At 49.5% G+C, this 18,809-nt stretch overlaps 1 protein-coding gene across 1 annotated transcript in view; it reads left to right on the forward strand.

Moving 5' to 3' along the window:
* Nucleotides 1-18,809, forward strand: part of INSC (INSC spindle orientation adaptor protein) — a 134,537-nt gene that overhangs the window by 20,409 nt on the left and 95,319 nt on the right. The window contains exon 4 of the mRNA XM_077453680.1: nucleotides 6,655-6,768. Coding sequence (XP_077309806.1) covers nucleotides 6,655-6,768 — 114 coding nt within the window. The remainder of the gene's footprint in view (nucleotides 1-6,654; nucleotides 6,769-18,809) is intronic.

The following is an 18,809-nucleotide window of genomic DNA, read 5'->3' on the forward strand; positions in this document are numbered from 1 at the left end:
ATTGAACTCAGGTGTGGACAACCACAGTTATAGTATGTTTTAACAAGGGGGGCAATCACTTTTTCACACAGGGCCATGATGGTTTGGATTTTTTTTCACCTTTAATAATAAACACCTTAATTTACAAATTGCATTTTGTGTTTACTTGTGTTGTCCTTGACTATTGTTTAAATTGGTTTGATGTTCCGAAACACTTAAGTGTGACAAACATGCAAAGGAACAGGAAATTAGGAAAGGGGCAAACACTTTTTCACACCACTGTATATCTATACCTATCTTTTATCTATGGTTTCCTTCAGAGTTCTTTCGGACAGTAAGTGGGTGTTTCTTGCATCCCACTGGTCTCCTCCAGACTTCTCCAGACAGTAGATGGGGGGACCTGGGTCCCACTAGTTTCCTCCAGACTTCTCTAAACGGTAGATGGGGGAACCTAGGTCCCTCTGGTCTCCTTCAGACTTCTCTAGACAGTAGATGGTGGTACCTGGGTCCCACTGGTTTTCTCCAGACTTCTCCAAACGGTAGATTGGGGTACCTGGGTCCCACTGGTTTCCTCCAGGCAGTAGATGAAGTTCCTGAGTCCCACTAGTTTCCTCCAGGCTTCTCTGGTCAGTAGATTGGGTTACCTGGGTCCCACTGGTCTCTTCCAGACTTCTCTGGACAGTAGATGAGGTTCCTGGGTCCCACTGGTTTCCTCCAGACTTCTCCAAACTGTAGATTGGGGTACCTTGGTCCCATGGGTCTCCTCCAGACTTCTCTAAACAGTAGATGGGGGTAGCTGGGTCCCACTGGTTTCCTCTGGGCAGTAGATCAGGTTCCTGGGTCCCACTAGTTTGCTCCAGACTTCTCCGGACAGTAGATGGGGGTTCCTGGGTCCTTCTGGTTTCCTCCAGATTTCTGCAGACAACAGATGTGTGTATCTGGGCCCCACTGGTTTCTGCTAGTTCTGTTCTGATGGCACTGCAGGAAATCTTCTAACGCAGAAGGGAAATAAGCATGATGTGTCTCATCTGCTGGCCAACCACTGCGTCTACGCTCCTCAATGTTATCTGACCACTGCGTCTACGTTATCTGACCACTGCGTCTACGTTATCTGACCACTGCGTCTACGCTCCTCAATGTTACCCAACCACTGCATCTACGTTATCTGACCACTGTGTCTACATTCCATGTTACCTGACGACTGCGTCTACGCTCCTCAATGTTACCCGACCACTGCGTCTACGCTCCTCAATGTTACCCGACCACTGCGTCTACGCTCCTCAATGTTACCCGACCACTGCGTCTACGCTCCTCAATGTTACCCGACCACTGCGTCTACGTTCCTCAATGTTACCCGGCCACTGCGTCTACGTTCCTCAATGTTACCCGACCACTGCGTCTACGCTCCTCAATGTTACCCGACCACTGCGTCTACGTTCCTCAATGTTACCCGACCACTGCGTCTACGTTCCTCAATGTTACCCGACCACTGCGTCTACGTTCCTCAATGTTACCCGACCACTGCGTCTACGCTCCTCAATGTTACCCGACCACTGCGTCTACGTTCCTCAATGTTACCCGACCACTGCGTCTACGTTCCTCAATGTTACCTGACCACTGCGTCTACGTTCCTCAATGTTACCCGACCACTGCGTCTACGCTCCTCAATGTTACCCGACCACTGCGTCTACGTTCCTCAATGTTACCCGACCACTGCGTCTACGCTCCTCAATGTTACCCGACCACTGCGTCTACGTTCCTCAATGTTACCCGACCACTGCGTCTACGTTCCTCAATGTTACCCGACCACTGCGTCTACGTTCCTCAATGTTACCCGACCACTGCGTCTACGTTCCTCAATGTTACCCGACCACTGCGTCTACGCTCCTCAATGTTACCCGACCACTGCGTCTACGTTCCTCAATGTTACCCGACCACTGCGTCTACGTTCCTCAATGTTACCCGACCACTGCGTCTACGCTCCTCAATGTTACCCGACCACTGCGTCTACGCTCCTCAATGTTACCCGACCACTGCGTCTACGCTCCTCAATGTTACCCGACCACTGCGTCTACGCTCCTCATCATCGCCTGTACATCTTGTGCTTCTTCAAAAGAGCTTGATAAACCAAACTTCTGCTGGTGTGAAGCCGAAGGGAAGTCACATCAAATATTTATTTGATTTAGATTTGTCTTCTGTTCGCTCACGTTGCGTTTTGTAAATTGATAAAAATTTATAAAAATAAACAATTAAAAAATATGTACGGTATTTGAAAGCATTTGTAGTTTGCAGCATTTCTTCACACCCGCCTATAACTTTTGCAGTACTGTATATATATTAAATATAAATATATATATACACACACACATGCATAGATCAGTGTATGTCAGTGTCCCCCATGTGTTGTGTCGGACGTGTTGAGTCATTCATATAACAATCCTATGTAGCCGGTTACCTTCATCTCAAGGTTGACTTGATCCTAAAATCTGGGAGGATGTCCTCTCCCGTTGAGGGTCTAGCGGTGGCCTCTATGTAATATTTATTGTGTCCCTGAATGTTGCTAATGCAAATGTTACTAATCTTTATATATTTTTTTAAAAGCTAAGAAAATATCTCAGTGACGTCGATGTCCAAGGCCCTCCATTAATTGGGACTCCTTTATTAAAAAATAATGCACATTCTAATTCCCTGACACATTTATAAATAAATGGAGATCACGATCCGCTGACATTAAAATACATAAAAAAAAAAAAAGTCGAAAGGAAATGTCGCAAAAAAGTCAACTCAATAAATGACGTTCACAGTCACCCCCTCCCTCCATTTGTTGGGTGTTGGGTGTTGGGGGGGGGGGGGAGGGCGGCGATGGTTCCTCCTCGGCTTTTGACGCTTTGCTGTTTCTTATTTCATTTTAATAGATTGTTGTATAATCAGGGATTCGTCTGTAAGTCCAAAAGGCAGATAAAAGGCCGTTCCAGCCATTAACAGGCGTCTTCCCGCTAACGTCGTTCCTGATCCTGCGCACTCCCCATCCCCCATCCTGATATCTTTAATTATTGTTTTTCTTGTGTTCTGCAAAGTTATGTAAACGCCAAATTATGGGATTAATTATTTTTTATTGTAATAATTGGGGGCAGAGAAGGACAAACGCGGGGAAGCATGGACAGAGATGGTCAGGGATGAGAACGTTGTGTTATGTTTGTGATTCAATTCCCATCGTCTATAAAGAATTCATTAGAAACAATTATTTTATATGTAAATCTCTGCAATGCCACAATCCGCTACAATTATATTGAGAAAATTGATATTTTTACAGTTTTTATATATATATATACATCTTTTTCTCTCTATACACATTTGGTTTAAAAGTAGAAGTAAAACAAGTCTGTAAATCTCATCTTTAGGATGTGAATATGATTTTCTACCATTTTAACCACTTAAGGACCAAGCCTCTTTTTGTTGTTTACATGTTAAAAACTGTTTTTGTTTTTTTTTGCTAGAAAATTACGTAGAACCCTCAAACATTATAATTTTTTTTTTCTAACGCCTAAGAGAATAAAATGGCAGTCGTTGCAATTTCTGCAATTTTCTTTCTGTCACGCCGTATTTGCGCAGCGTTCTTACAAGCGGACTTTTTTTGGAAGAAAATACACTTTTTTAATTTAAAAAATAAGACAGCAGTAAAGTTAGCCCGATTTTTTATATATATATATATTATATTGTGAAAGATAATGTTACGCTAAGTAAATTGATACCCAACATGTCACGCTTCAAAATTGCGCCCGCTCGTGGAATGGGTGGCAAACTTTTACCCTTTAAAAATCTTCATTGGCGACATTTAAAAAACTCTACAGGATGCATGTTTTGAGTTACAGAGGAGGTCTATAGCTAGAATTATTGCTCTCGCTCTAGCGATCTCAGTGATCCCTCACATGTGTGGTTTGAACACCGTATTCATATGTGGGCACTGCCCACGTATGCGTTCGCTTCTGCCCGTGAGCTCGGCGGGATGGGGCACGCTTTAAAAATGTTCTTTTTTTCTTATTTATTTTATCTCTTATTTTTTATTTTTACACTGTTCTTTTAAAAAAAAAAGGTGTCACTTTTATTCCTATTACATCCCTTGTCATAGAAAAAAAGCATGACAGGACCTCCTTAATGTGAAATCTGAGTGGGGGGGGGGGGGGGGGGCTGGGGTCCAAAAGACCTCACATCTCATATTTACACTAAAATGCATTAAAAAGAAATGTAAAACATTTTAATAATTTTTTTTTTTAATTACCCTTTAAGAGCTATGGGCAGAAGTGACTTTTTGAGGTGGCTTCTGCCCTGCAATGGTTTGGAGATGGGTGGGCCATCTTCCCCTCACTTGTCTCCATACCACCTGAGATGAAAAATGAAGAAAAGTGCCGCGCTAAATATGATAATCATACAAACATCTATGCAAAACTTGTGAATTCATATATGAATATAAGTAACATCTATACTAGTACAATGTGTATATATAAATCACACGTAAGAAAATAATACACTTGGAATAAATAAATAAAAAAGTCCTTCTATATATTGTCCGTGAAAGGAATGAACAACTGCGACTTCTTTTTTTCCCTTTTTTTAACGTGAAAAGTGAATGAAAAGAGTCCATCAAGGAATCCAAAAAAGTGCACAATCCACCATTATGTGATTACCACCACCATGAAAAAAATTCAAGGCTTACCAGATGCCTTGGACCCAAACAGGCATATGGATGGTCTTCAGAAAATCATGAGGTATAGACCGGGTTAATACAAAAGCTCCTCAAAACCATACGCGATGTCAGACTATCCTCCAAAGAGCAGACCACACTCCACCAAACATGATCATACGGGATGGAAAAATGGAACCAACATAGTGTAATTCCGTAAACTCGTAATTTTATTAGTTAAATAATATCACACTTACATTCCTGTAGTAGATATAGTGCTTTTGTCAAAATGGTTACAGAAGTGAAGTTCTCCCGACGTGTTTCGTCACCCTGGACGTCGTCTGGGTGACGAAACGCGACAGAAGAACCTCACTGCTGTAACCATTTTGACAAAAGCACTATATCTACTACAGGAATGTAAGTGTGATATTATTTAACTAATAAAATTACGAGTTTTACGGAATTACACTATGTTGGTTCCAAATGTCCTATATCAAATGAATAATTGTTATTTATTTTCCTGCTTTAAATGAATAATAATGAATTGTTAAAGTGGAGTTCCAGTCATATTTTTATTTCTTAAAAGTCAGCCCCAACAAAAACTGTAGCTGCTGACTCACAGCCACTCACCTGACCCACGATCCAGGGGTGCCCTCACCTGCGCTGTGTTCTCCCCGAGTGTTCTCCCCGTGTTTTCTCCCCGTGTATTCTCCACACATGTTCTCCCCGTGTATTCTCCACACATGTTCTCCCCGTGTATTCTCCACACATGTTCTCCCCATGTGTTCTCCCTACGTATTCTCCCCGTGTGTTCTCCCTGTGTGTTCTCCCCATGTGTTTTTCCCCACGTGATCTCCCCACATGTTCTCCCCATGTATTCTCCGCACATGTTCTCCCCATGTGTTCTCCCCACGTGTTCTCCCCACATGTTCTTCCCGTGTATTCTCCACACATGTTCTCTCCACGTGTTCTCCCATGATGGCGCCGGTGTCATGTCAAATAGTGTCCCCCGTCGGATAGTGTCCGCTGTGTACTGCGCATGTGCAGTACACATGACAAGCAGATTCTGAAAATATCCAAAGATGAATGGCGCCTGCGCCGCGAGTCCAGGTTCAAGCCCCACCATCCAAGTGGACATAGAGCTAGAATAAAAAGAGGTGAGCGAAGCGAGGCCGAGCCTGAAGCGTGGTGAGCGGAGTGAGCCCGCGAGGGGCCCTCTAATATGTGCAGCCCTATGTCCACTTGGAATCTCCTTGTGCTCCATACTGCGCAGTACACAGCGGACACTATTCGATAGGCGGACAGTTTTGCACAGAACACCGGCATCTCTACTATGGGCACCCAGCTGTGACGGCATGCAGCTTCTCAGCCAGGTGGTGCCCACTGCGCATGCATAAGCAGGGCTGCGCTCTGTCACAGGCTCCGAAGTCTTCTAGAACCTGTCATGTGTCCCAGAAGACTTCGGGAAGGAGAGCTTCTGATCACCTAAGGTGACCGTAAAACAGAAGTGGGAGCAGGTACCTGTCAGAATCAGGTACCTGCCCCCCCCCCCCCCCTCATCCCCAAAGCCCCAGTTTCACAAACATGAGCCGGGGAGGAGGCCTTAAAGGGGAAGTTCCACTTTTGGTGTTCGCTTGAAGTGTCTAGATCTGGCCAGCTCAGTAGACTGTTATAATAAAGATCTGGATTTATTCCTAACTAGCACACAATATAACTGGATACTGACATTATAGGTTATAATTCCGGTTATTATTGATCCAGGAAATATCCGATCGTCTCCTGGGGGATCAGGTATTCATTTCTCTTTCCCCACTGGAGCAGATTGGGCCACAGGCTTCATAGGGGTTTGATTTTACCCTCCTTTGGTTTTCTATTTTTTTCTATTGATTGAACTAGATGGACTTGTTCCTTTTTTCCAACCTGACTACCTATGTATCCTCCAGAGAACGGACATTAGGTGATGTGTTGATGGCGCTCATCTCCTTTGTCTGCAGGGTCTGGTGGAGCAGCTGGAAGCGTCTGACAACGTCCACAGCGTAGAATCGGCAATACGAAGCCTGTTTGGCCTGACCCAGGAAGGAGCTCGGCTGTGCCATCTGGTAGTTCAGGTGAGATCTTCAGCCAATCAGTATCTCTGTATACGAGAGTGTGTGTGGATGGTTGGTGGTTTGGGAGTTTTATGTTAAAATCCTAATCTATTAAAATTTCATTGAAATAATCCCAGTGATCCTGCCAAGGAGGTCCCTGTTCAGTCACTTCCTCTAGTAGAGTGACAACGCTCAGTCTCCAAATTGTGCTCCTGTGTTGTCACCTGTCACACAGGCTCCCAATGGAGTTCTCTGAAGTTCCATTATTAAAAAAAAAAATATATATATATAAATAATATAAAAACAAATGTAAATGACACAGCATGGAAGGGGGGAGTTTGTAGATTGGTCTTTCAAGAGCTGTAGTTATTAATAACACAGTATGACCAGTATGGGAAACCCCGGCCATGTAAACAATGGGGGTGGGGATAGCATGACATCACTGACCAAACATGGCCACATATTTGTACCTCATCCTCATTCCTTATTGATAATAGACATGTGCGATTAGTTTTGTATGAATCTCAAATTCGTACGAATTTCCCAAAATTCATACGTTCGGGAGGATTCGAAATACGAATTGCCATGCGTCCAAATTTTGTACGCAATACGAACTTTTGTTTATGAATTTTCGGATTTCGGATCAGTTGTCGTCGCATCGACGACTCAGTCATTATGCTAATTTTGAGGGGCTTCCACCATCCCTGTGCTGTGCTGACTTCCTCCTGGGGCTGTACCTCTACTGTGATCATTATGATGGGCTCCCACCATCCCTGTGCTGTGCTGACATACTGAGCACAGCAGGGGTACAGCCCCAGGAGGAAGTTAGCATAGCACATGGATGGTGAGAGCCTCTCATAATGAGCACATGGCTGCCATGCACAGCTGATCCAGTTTTGATCTCCCGCACTGTACGGGGTCACCAGGGATGTGCGAGGTCACTGGAAATTGTTTGGTGTTACCAAGCATGTGCTCTCCGCACATCCCCGGTGACGGGATTCCCTGTGAAACCATGCTCAGGGGGTTCAATGGGAAGCCATGCTCAGGGGGGTCCCTGTGAAGTCATGCTCAGGGGGGTCCCTGTGAAGTTATGCTCAGGGGGGTCCCTGTAAAGCCATGCTCAGGGGGGTCCCTGTGAAGCCATGCTCAGGGGGGTCCCTGTGAAGCCATGCTCAGGGGGTCCCTGTGAAGCCATGCTCAGGGGGGTCCCTGTGAAGCTATGCTCAGGGAGTTCCCTGGGAAGCCAGGCTGCATGCCTAGATAATGGTTTGCTGTGGATTTGGAGGGGACCCCACACCTTTTTAAAATTCTTACCTGACCCAAAGTTTGTGGTATGAAATTTGGGGTGACTCAACATTTTTTTGTGGAGTCCCCCTTCGCACCCATACCAAACAACCATCAAGATAAGGGTGTGGTATGCATTTTTACGAAGAACCCCACACATTTGTTTTTGGGTGTGCGGGGTCTCCCATTAATAATTATATCAAATCTTCATCTAGGATAAGGGTCTGGTGTAGATCAAGGGATTCCCTGGCTGCTTTGTTTATCACCAGATCTGTAATTTACCGGCAATATAATCTGGCCAAGCCATGTCTCCAGACCTAAACCCTATTGATCATCTGTGGGACATCCTCACACGGAAGGTGAAGGAGTGCAAGGTCTCCAACATCCACCAGCTCCGTGATGTCATCATGGGGGAGGGGAAGAGGACTCCAGTGACAACCTGTGAAGCTCTGCTGACCTCCATGCCCAAGAGGGTGAAGGCAGTGCTGGAAAATAATGGCGGCCACACAAAATATTGACACTTTGGGCCCAAATTCTGAGATTTTCACTTAGGGGTGTACTGACTTTTGTTGCCAGCGGTTTAGACATTAATGGCTGTGTGTTGAGTTATTTTGAGGGGACAGGAAATTTACACTGTTATACAAGCTGTACACTCACTACTTTACATTGTAGACAAGTGTCATTTCTTCAGTGTTGTCACATGAAAAGAGAGAAGAAATGTCACTGAGGGGTGTACTTACTTTTGTGAGATACTGTGTATTGATGGATAAATAGATAGATATAAATAGATATTGATAGATAAATTGATAGTTTAGATATAAATAGATAAATTGATAGTTTAGATATAAATAGATACATTGATAGTTTACATATAAATAGATATAAATAGATAAATTGATAGTTTAGATATAAATAGATATAAATAGATAAATTGATAGTTTACATATAAATAGATATAAATAGATACATTGATAGTTTACATATAAATAGATATAAATAGATAAATTGATAGTTTAGATATAAATAGATTCTCTGCATGTATCCAATGAAGAAATAGAACAATGCAGCCGAAGACTCGCTGGAATATAAAGTACATTTTTTTCCTTCAGACGGCGGTTGAACTTTGGAGTGATTTAGCGGGTAATACCGCCGAGAGCGGATCCGGCGAGACTTTCACCGCGGGGGAACACCAGAGTGCGCTGACCCAACATTTAGAAACTGATTATATCCGGCGGGGTGAATGATGAAATGATCTTTTAACAAGTATCTGTGTGAAGATTTCTTCGGAGGAATATTTCTCATCATCCTCCAAGGGGGGGGAGGGGTAGAAAAATCTCTGGTTCAGGGGAATCATGTGACCGCGGCAAACGTCTGTCTTTTATTTCCCTGTGATTGGCGCAGGAAGACGTCTTCATCGCGGGCGATTTATATTGATTTATTGATGATTTTTGTTGATTAGGGAAGCACACAGGATTCCTACGGACATTTCAGTAACTTTAAAGCAGTAATAAACCCCCAAAGCAAACATTTTATTATATTGCCGCTCACCAATTATTAGACGCGGCGGCTGCATTCGTTTTCTTTTTTTAGGCTTTCTTTAATTTTCATCTGGAGATCCAGATAAGTTCCGTAAAACATGTTTTATTTATTTTCGCTTTTTCTTATACCAAGTGTGATGATATATGGAGTCATTATTCACTGTATGGAGATTTATTCACATTTCACGTGTATTTTCTATGCGGTATATTGCGACGCTTCAGTGCAGAATTTGACTTTTTATTCACATTTAGGGAACACCTGAGAAAGGCGGTAAAGAAAGTTCGGTAACCTCCGCCCTCGTTTTCTGTATGGATTATTTTGGAAAGTCTTGGCGTTGTTCATTCGGTAAACAGAAAACGTCACGGTTTGTTTGCATTAGGAGGGCGCTCGGAAGATAATTGATTTTTTTCAAATTTGATTGGTCAATATTTTGCCCTTTGAATGGCGCTCGGGCCCAGGTAACGCCAAGCCGCCCCCCTCCCCCGCTTTGTGTTGCGGATGTTTTGAATGGAGGATGTAAATAAAGCACTGGTCGTGGGCGCCGTGCCCGCCTCCGGCTTTGTTGTGTCTGTTTGGGGATTTTATGACTTTATTTATTCGGGAAGGGGAGGACGCCGGCGCGTTTTATACGGGAATCCCGCATCCGGTTTCACGTCTCCTATTCCGCTCCGTCGATAAGTTCATCTCATTCATTAGAAAATAAACAGAGGTGATAATGTCTTCTGTACAATGCGGCGCGGTCAGCGGTGGGCGCGGCGTACGGAGGCCGCCTGAATGTAAATAAACAGACTGGGATTCCCTTTCTTTACTAAAGATAAACTCGAGGGACATTCTACATGGAGATAAAGACCCGGGCGGTCTACTACGAGGGAGGAAGCAGAGCCTGCATGTATAACAAACCAATATCCCCCCCCCGCCCCGGGTATAGAATTACGCAGAACACGCGGAGCGAAGGATTTTAAAGATTCGTAAGGTTTAGCAAAAGTCGATCTCTTCCATGCATTTCCCGTTTACGAAGAAACGATCGGGTTAATTTTCTCCGCCTCCATGTGTTGCAGCGATGTGATTTTCGGCGCAGCTCAGGCGAACTTTCCCCTCCTGCGTAACACTCGCTGTCAGTTAGCAGTTCGCCCTCCCGCCCAATCAGCGGCGAAGTTCCGCTCAGACACGGGGATGTATTACACTTCATTCCCGGTAATTGCGGCCAGCGGCGTCTTACGTGATGATTACGGTCGGATAATGAGGCAGCGCTGACTCTCTGGCGTTACCACGATCCCGCTTCTGACTTCTTCGTCAGTTTTAATTAAATTGGTATTTACAGAAGTGAAAAGTCAATTGTGTAAATAATGGGGGGAGGGGCGCCCACGCCGGGCGCCTCACCGCAGTCTGCGCCGTCCAGGGGTCGCCTTCTATAATATGCGCTATTGTTGTACACTCTGTCGGGAAATGGTGGGTGGGGCTGTCCTTGGCGTGGAAAGAAATATGAAAAGAAAAGTCGATGAGTGAAGCGGAATACAAAGATAAAATACGCACGCGGCCGCCATTACACCAGTTTGTATTCCGGTCAGAGGGGACAAATTAATGACCTGACATTTCTCTACTACAGTATAGTTTGGTCACTTCCTGGACCCCAACCTGTGATTGGACAGTGAACAAGCAGCAGATTACTGATGAGCCATCCTCTCTGCATGTAACGGGGTGTTAGAGCATTCCTCAGTTTGACCACTAGATGTCCCCCTCTCGTAAGTTATAATTACTGTGTAATGTGAGACTATAGAGAGTTCAGATAGAGACATGGGCAAGAGAGGAGGCAGGGTGTGGAGTGGGGCCCTAGTTCTGTGGCCCTGGAAGCATGAAGCTTTCCCTGGCCAGAGCATGCTTGGAGAGGTCCCTAGTAGGGAGTAGGAAAGGGAACAGGATGACTTATGCCCAAGCTGGTGTAGGAACCACTACCAGAATTATGAGAACTAACTGAATTAAAGCTTTGCCAATCTACTGGATGTGTCTCTTCCTTGTGTTGTGGCCTATTTTGATGGGGTACCAGACTCAGCTAGGAGAGGATGTGGGGCATGTGAGATATGACAAGAGGCATGCAAGAAACTATGAAGGCCCACCTGACCTCCACCCAAGGCCCTTCCCTCCAAGCCTGGGGCCCTTACCTTCAGGCCCGGTGGATCCCCCCACAGATCCCGGGACCCTTTCACATGTTCTGCAGAGGGCCCCCTTCCTGCCATCTTGGGAGGCCCCCCACAGTGGTGGAACGCAAGGGCCCTGTCGCAAGTGTGTCCTTTGTGATCCTGGTAGTTTGGGGTGGTGGTGTCAGTAGAGCAGTGGACGGTGTCAGTAGGGCAGTAGATGGTGTCAGTAGAGCAGTGGACGGTGTCAGTGGAGCAGAGAACAGGGTCAGTAGAGCAGTGGACGGGGTCAGTAGAGCAGTGGACGGTATCAGTAGAGCAGTGGATGGTGTCAGTAGAGCAGTGGACGGTGTCAGTAGGGCAGTGGACGGTGTCAGTAGAGCAGTGGACGGTGTCAGTAGGGCAGTGGACGGTGTCAGTAGGGCAGTGGACAGTGTCAGTAGAGCAGTGGACGGTGTCAGCGGAGCAGTGGACGGGGTCAGTAGAGCAGTGGACAGTGTCAGTAGAGCAGTGGACGGTGTCAGTAGAGCAGTGGACGGTGTCAGTAGAGCAGTGGACGGTGTCAGTAGGGCAGTGGACGGTGTCAGTAGAGCAGTGGACGGTGTCAGTAGGGCAGTGGATGATGTCAGTAGGGCAGTGGCCGTTGTCAGTAGGGCAGTGGACGGTGTCAGTAAGGCAGTGGATGGTGTCAGCAGAGCTGTGGACGGTGTCAGTATGTCAGTGGACGGTGTCAGTATGTCAGTGGACGGTGTCAGTAGGGCAGTGGATGGTGTCAGAAGAGCAGTGGACGGTGTCAGTAGAGCAGTGGACGGTGTCAGTAGAGCAGTGGACGGTGTCAGTAGAGCAGTGGACGGAGTCAGTAGAGCAGAGGACGGTGTCAGTAGAGCAGTGGACGGTGTCAGTAGAGCAGTGGATGGTGTCAGTAAAGCAGAGGACGGTGTCAGTAGGGCAGTGGACTGTGTCAGTAGAGCAGTGGACGGTGTCAGTAGAGCAGTGGACAGTGTCAGTAGAGCAGTGGACGGTGTCAGTAGGGCAGTGGACGGTGTCAGTAGGGCAGTGGACGGTGTCAGTAGGGCAGTGGACGGTGTCAGTAGAGCAGTGGACGTGTCAGTAGGGCAGTGGGCGGTGTCAGTAGAGCAGAGGACGGTGTCAGTAGGGCAGAGGACGGTGTCAGTAGGGCAGAGGACGGTGTCAGTAGAGCAGTGGACGGTGTCAGTAGGACAGTGGACGGTGTCAGTAGGGCAGTGAATGGTGTCAGTAGAGCAGTGGACGGTGTCAGTAGGGCAGTGGCCGTTGTCAGTAGGGCAGTGGCCGTTGTCAGTAGGGCAGTGGACGGTGTCAGTAGGGCAGTGGATGGTGTCAGCAGAGCTGTGGACGGTGTCAGTATGTCAGTGGATGGTGTCAGTAGAGCAGTGGATGGAGTCAGTAGAGCAGAGGACGGTGTCAGTAGAGCAGAGGACGGTGTCAGTAGAGCAGTGGACGGTGTCAGTAGAGCAGTGGATGGTGTAAGTAGAGCAGAGGACGGTGTCAGTAGAGCAAAGGAAGGTGTCAGTAGAGCAGAGGACGGTGTCAGTAGGGCAGTGGACGTGTCAGTAGACCAGTGGACGGTGTCAGTAGGGCAGTGGACGGTGTCAGTAGAGCAGTGGACGGTGTCAGTAGGGCAGTGGACGGTGTCAGTAGAGCAGTGGACGGTGTCAGTAGAGCAGTGGACGGTGTCAGTAGGGCAGTGGACGGTGTCAGTAGGGCAGTGGATGGTGTCAGAAGAGCAGTGGACGGTGTCAGTAGGGCAGTGGACAGTGTCAGTAGGGCAGTGGACGGTGTCAGTAGGGCAGAGGACGGTGTCAGTAGGGCAGAGGGCGGTGTCAGTAGGGCAGTGGACGGTGTCAGTAGAGCAGTGGACGGTGTCAGTAGGGCAGTGGACGGTGTCTGTAGAGCAGTGGACGGTGTCAGCAGGGCAGTGGACGGTGTCAGTAGGGCAGTGGACGGTGTCAGTAGAGCAGTGGAAGGTGTCAGTAGGGCAGTAGATGGTGTCAGTAGAGCAGTGGACGGTGTCAGTAGAGCAGTGGACGGTGTCAGTAGGGCAGTGGATGGTGTCAGTAGAGCAGTGGACGTGTCAGTAGGGCAGTATATGGTGTCAGTAGAGCAGTGGATGATGTCAGTAGGGCAGTGGACGGTGTTAGTAGGGCAGTGGACGGTGTCAGTAGGGCAGAGGACGGTGTCAGTAGGGCAGTGGACAGTGTCAGTAGAGCAGTGGACGGTGTCAGTAGAGCAGTGGACGGTGTCAGTAGGGCAGTGGACGGTGTCAGTAGAGCAGTGGACGGTGTCAGTAGGGCAGTGGACGGTGTCAGTAGAGCAGTGGACGGTGTCAGTAGGGCAGTAGATGGTGTCAGTAGAGCAGTGGACGGTGTCAGTAGGGCAGTGGATAGTGTCAGTAGAGCAGTGGACGGTGTCAGTAGAGCAGTAGACGGTGTCAGTAGGGCAGTGGATGATGTCAGTAGAGCAGTGGACGGTGTCAGTAGGGCAGTGGACGGTGTCAGTAGAGCAGTGAACGGTGTCAGTAGGGCAGTGGATGGTGTCAGTAGGGCAGTGGCCGTTGTCAGTAGGGCAGTGGCCGTTGTCAGTAGGGCAGTGGACGGTGTCAGTAGGGCAGTGGATGGTGTCAGCAGAGCTGTGGACGGTGTCAGTATGTCAGTGGACGGTGTCAGTAGAGCAGTGGACGGAGTCAGTAGAGCAGAGGACGGTGTCAGTAGAGCAGTGGACGGTGTCAGTAGAGCAGTGGATGGTGTCAGTAAAGCAGAGGACGGTGTCAGTAGGGCAGTGGACTGTGTCAGTAGAGCAGTGGACGGTGTCAGTAGAGCAGTGGACAGTGTCAGTAGGGCAGTGGACAGTGTCAGTAGAGCAGTGGACGGTGTCAGTAGGGCAGTGGACGGTGTCAGTAGGGCAGTGGACGGTGTCAGTAGGGCAGTGGACGGTGTCAGTAGAGCAGTGGACGTGTCAGTAGGGCAGTGGGCGGTGTCAGTAGAGCAGAGGACGGTGTCAGTAGGGCAGAGGACGGTGTCAGTAGAGCAGTGGACGGTGTCAGTAGGGCAGTGGACGGTGTCAGTAGGGCAGTGAATGGTGTCAGTAGAGCAGTGGACGGTGTCAGTAGGGCAGTGGCCGTTGTCAGTAGGGCAGTGGCCGTTGTCAGTAGGGCAGCGGACGGTGTCAGTAGGGCAGTGGATGGTGTCAGCAGAGCTGTGGACGGTGTCAGTATGTCAGTGGATGGTGTCAGTAGAGCAGTGGATGGAGTCAGTAGAGCAGTGGATGGAGTCAGTAGAGCAGAGGACGGTGTCAGTAGAGCAGTGGACGGTGTCAGTAGAGCAGTGGATGGTGTCAGTAGAGCAGAGGACGGTGTCAGTAGAGCAGTGGAAGGTGTCAGTAGAGCAGAGGACGGTGTCAGTATGTCAGTGGACGGTGTCAGTAGGGCAGTGGATGGTGTCAGAAGAGCAGTGGACGGTGTCAGTAGGGCAGTGGACGGTGTCAGTGGGGCAGAGGACGGTGTCAGTAGGGCAGAGGACGGTGTCAGTAGAGCAGTGGACGGTGTCAGTAGGGCAGTGGACGGTGTCAGTAGGGCAGTGGACGGTGTCAGTAGAGCAGTGAACGGTGTCAGTAGAGCAGTGAACGGTGTCAGTAGGGCAGTGGCCGTTGTCAGTAGGGCAGTGGCCGTTGTCAGTAGGGCAGTGGACGGTGTCAGTAGGGCAGTGGATGGTGTCAGCAGAGCTGTGGACGGTGTCAGTATGTCAGTGGACGGTGTCAGTAGAGCAGTGGACGGAGTCAGTAGAGCAGAGGACGGTGTCAGTAGAGCAGTGGACGGTGTCAGTAGAGCAGTGGATGGTGTCAGTAAAGCAGAGGACGGTGTCAGTAGGGCAGTGGACTGTGTCAGTAGAGCAGTGGACGGTGTCAGTAGAGCAGTGGACAGTGTCAGTAGAGCAGTGGACGGTGTCAGTAGGGCAGTGGACGGTGTCAGTAGGGCAGTGGACGGTGTCAGTAGGGCAGTGGACGGTGTCAGTAGAGCAGTGGACGTGTCAGTAGGGCAGTGGGCGGTGTCAGTAGAGCAGAGGACGGTGTCAGTAGGGCAGAGGACGGTGTCAGTAGGGCAGAGGACGGTGTCAGTAGAGCAGTGGACGGTGTCAGTAGGACAGTGGACGGTGTCAGTAGGGCAGTGAATGGTGTCAGTAGAGCAGTGGACGGTGTCAGTAGGGCAGTGGCCGTTGTCAGTAGGGCAGTGGCCGTTGTCAGTAGGGCAGTGGACGGTGTCAGTAGGGCAGTGGATGGTGTCAGCAGAGCTGTGGACGGTGTCAGTATGTCAGTGGATGGTGTCAGTAGAGCAGTGGATGGAGTCAGTAGAGCAGAGGACGGTGTCAGTAGAGCAGAGGACGGTGTCAGTAGAGCAGTGGACGGTGTCAGTAGAGCAGTGGATGGTGTCAGTAGAGCAGAGGACGGTGTCAGTAGAGCAAAGGAAGGTGTCAGTAGAGCAGAGGACGGTGTCAGTAGGGCAGTGGACGTGTCAGTAGACCAGTGGGCGGTGTCAGTAGGGCAGTGGACGGTGTCAGTAGAGCAGTGGACGGTGTCAGTAGGGCAGTGGACGGTGTCAGTAGAGCAGTGGACGGTGTCAGTAGAGCAGTGGACGGTGTCAGTAGGGCAGTGGACGGTGTCAGTAGGGCAGTGGATGGTGTCAGAAGAGCAGTGGACAGTGTCAGTAGGGCAGTGGACAGTGTCAGTAGGGCAGTGGACGGTGTCAGTAGGGCAGAGGACGGTGTCAGTAGGGCAGAGGGCGGTGTCAGTAGGGCAGTGGACGGTGTCAGTAGAGCAGTGGACGGTGTCAGTAGGGCAGTGGACGGTGTCTGTAGAGCAGTGGACGGTGTCAGCAGGGCAGTGGACGGTGTCAGTAGGGCAGTGGACGGTGTCAGTAGAGCAGTGGAAGGTGTCAGTAGGGCAGTAGATGGTGTCAGTAGAGCAGTGGACGGTGTCAGTAGAGCAGTGGACGGTGTCAGTAGGGCAGTGGATGGTGTCAGTAGAGCAGTGGACGTGTCAGTAGGGCAGTATATGGTGTCAGTAGAGCAGTGGATGATGTCAGTAGGGCAGTGGACGGTGTTAGTAGGGCAGTGGACGGTGTCAGTAGGGCAGAGGACGGTGTCAGTAGGGCAGTGGACAGTGTCAGTAGAGCAGTGGACGGTGTCAGTAGAGCAGTGGACGGTGTCAGTAGGGCAGTGGACGGTGTCAGTAGAGCAGTGGACGGTGTCAGTAGGGCAGTGGACGGTGTCAGTAGAGCAGTGGACGGTGTCAGTAGGGCAGTAGATGGTGTCAGTAGAGCAGTGGACGGTGTCAGTAGGGCAGTGGATAGTGTCAGTAGAGCAGTGGACGGTGTCAGTAGAGCAGTAGACGGTGTCAGTAGGGCAGTGGATGATGTCAGTAGAGCAGTGGACGGTGTCAGTAGGGCAGTGGACGGTGTCAGTAGAGCAGTGAACGGTGTCAGTAGGGCAGTGGATGGTGTCAGTAGGGCAGTGGCCGTTGTCAGTAGGGCAGTGGCCGTTGTCAGTAGGGCAGTGGACGGTGTCAGTAGGGCAGTGGATGGTGTCAGCAGAGCTGTGGACGGTGTCAGTATGTCAGTGGACGGTGTCAGTAGAGCAGTGGACGGAGTCAGTAGAGCAGAGGACGGTGTCAGTAGAGCAGTGGACGGTGTCAGTAGAGCAGTGGATGGTGTCAGTAAAGCAGAGGACGGTGTCAGTAGGGCAGTGGACTGTGTCAGTAGAGCAGTGGACGGTGTCAGTAGAGCAGTGGACAGTGTCAGTAGGGCAGTGGACAGTGTCAGTAGAGCAGTGGACGGTGTCAGTAGGGCAGTGGACGGTGTCAGTAGGGCAGTGGACGGTGTCAGTAGGGCAGTGGACGGTGTCAGTAGAGCAGTGGACGTGTCAGTAGGGCAGTGGGCGGTGTCAGTAGAGCAGAGGACTGTGTCAGTAGGGCAGAGGACGGTGTCAGTAGGGCAGAGGACGGTGTCAGTAGAGCAGTGGACGGTGTCAGTAGGGCAGTGGACGGTGTCAGTAGGGCAGTGAATGGTGTCAGTAGAGCAGTGGACGGTGTCAGTAGGGCAGTGGCCGTTGTCAGTAGGGCAGTGGCCGTTGTCAGTAGGGCAGTGGCCGTTGTCAGTAGGGCAGTGGACGGTGTCAGTAGGGCAGTGGATGGTGTCAGCAGAGCTGTGGACGGTGTCAGTATGTCAGTGGATGGTGTCAGTAGAGCAGTGGATGGAGTCAGTAGAGCAGTGGATGGAGTCAGTAGAGCAGAGGACGGTGTCAGTAGAGCAGTGGACGGTGTCAGTAGAGCAGTGGATGGTGTCAGTAGAGCAGAGGACGGTGTCAGTAGAGCAGTGGAAGGTGTCAGTAGAGCAGAGGACGGTGTCAGTAGGGCAGTGGACGTGTCAGTAGACCAGTGGACGGTGTCAGTAGGGCAGTGGACGGTGTCAGTAGAGCAGTGGACGGTGTCAGTAGGGCAGTGGACGGTGTCAGTAGAGCAGTGGACGGTGTCAGCAGAGCAGTGGACGGTGTCAGTAGGGCAGTGGACGGTGTCAGTAGGGCAGTGGATGGTGTCAGAAGAGCAGTGGACGGTGTCAGTAGGGCAGTGGACAGTGTCAGTAGGGCAGTGGACGGTGTCAGTAGGGCAGAGGACGGTGTCAGTAGGGCAGAGGACGGTGTCAGTAGGGCAGTGGACGGTGTCTGTAGAGCAGTGGACGGTGTCAGCAGGGCAGTGGACGGTGTCAGTAGGGCAGTGGACGGTGTCAGTAGAGCAGTGGAAGGTGTCAGTAGGGCAGTAGATGGTGTCAGTAGAGCAGTGGACGGTGTCAGTAGAGCAGTGGACGGTGTCAGTAGGGCAGTGGATGGTGTCAGTAGAGCAGTGGACGTGTCAGTAGGGCAGTATATGGTGTTAGTAGAGCAGTGGATGATGTCAGTAGGGCAGTGGACGGTGTTAGTAGGGCAGTGGACGGTGTCAGTAGGGCAGAGGACGGTGTCAGTAGGGCAGTGGACAGTGTCAGTAGAGCAGTGGACGGTGTCAGTAGAGCAGTGGACGGTG

The sequence above is a fragment of the Lithobates pipiens genome, unplaced genomic scaffold (assembly GCF_037356315.1).
Source record: "Lithobates pipiens isolate NorthernLeopardFrog02 unplaced genomic scaffold, aLitPip1_a1.2 Scaffold_24, whole genome shotgun sequence".
NCBI classification, from domain to species: domain Eukaryota; kingdom Metazoa; phylum Chordata; class Amphibia; order Anura; family Ranidae; genus Lithobates; species Lithobates pipiens.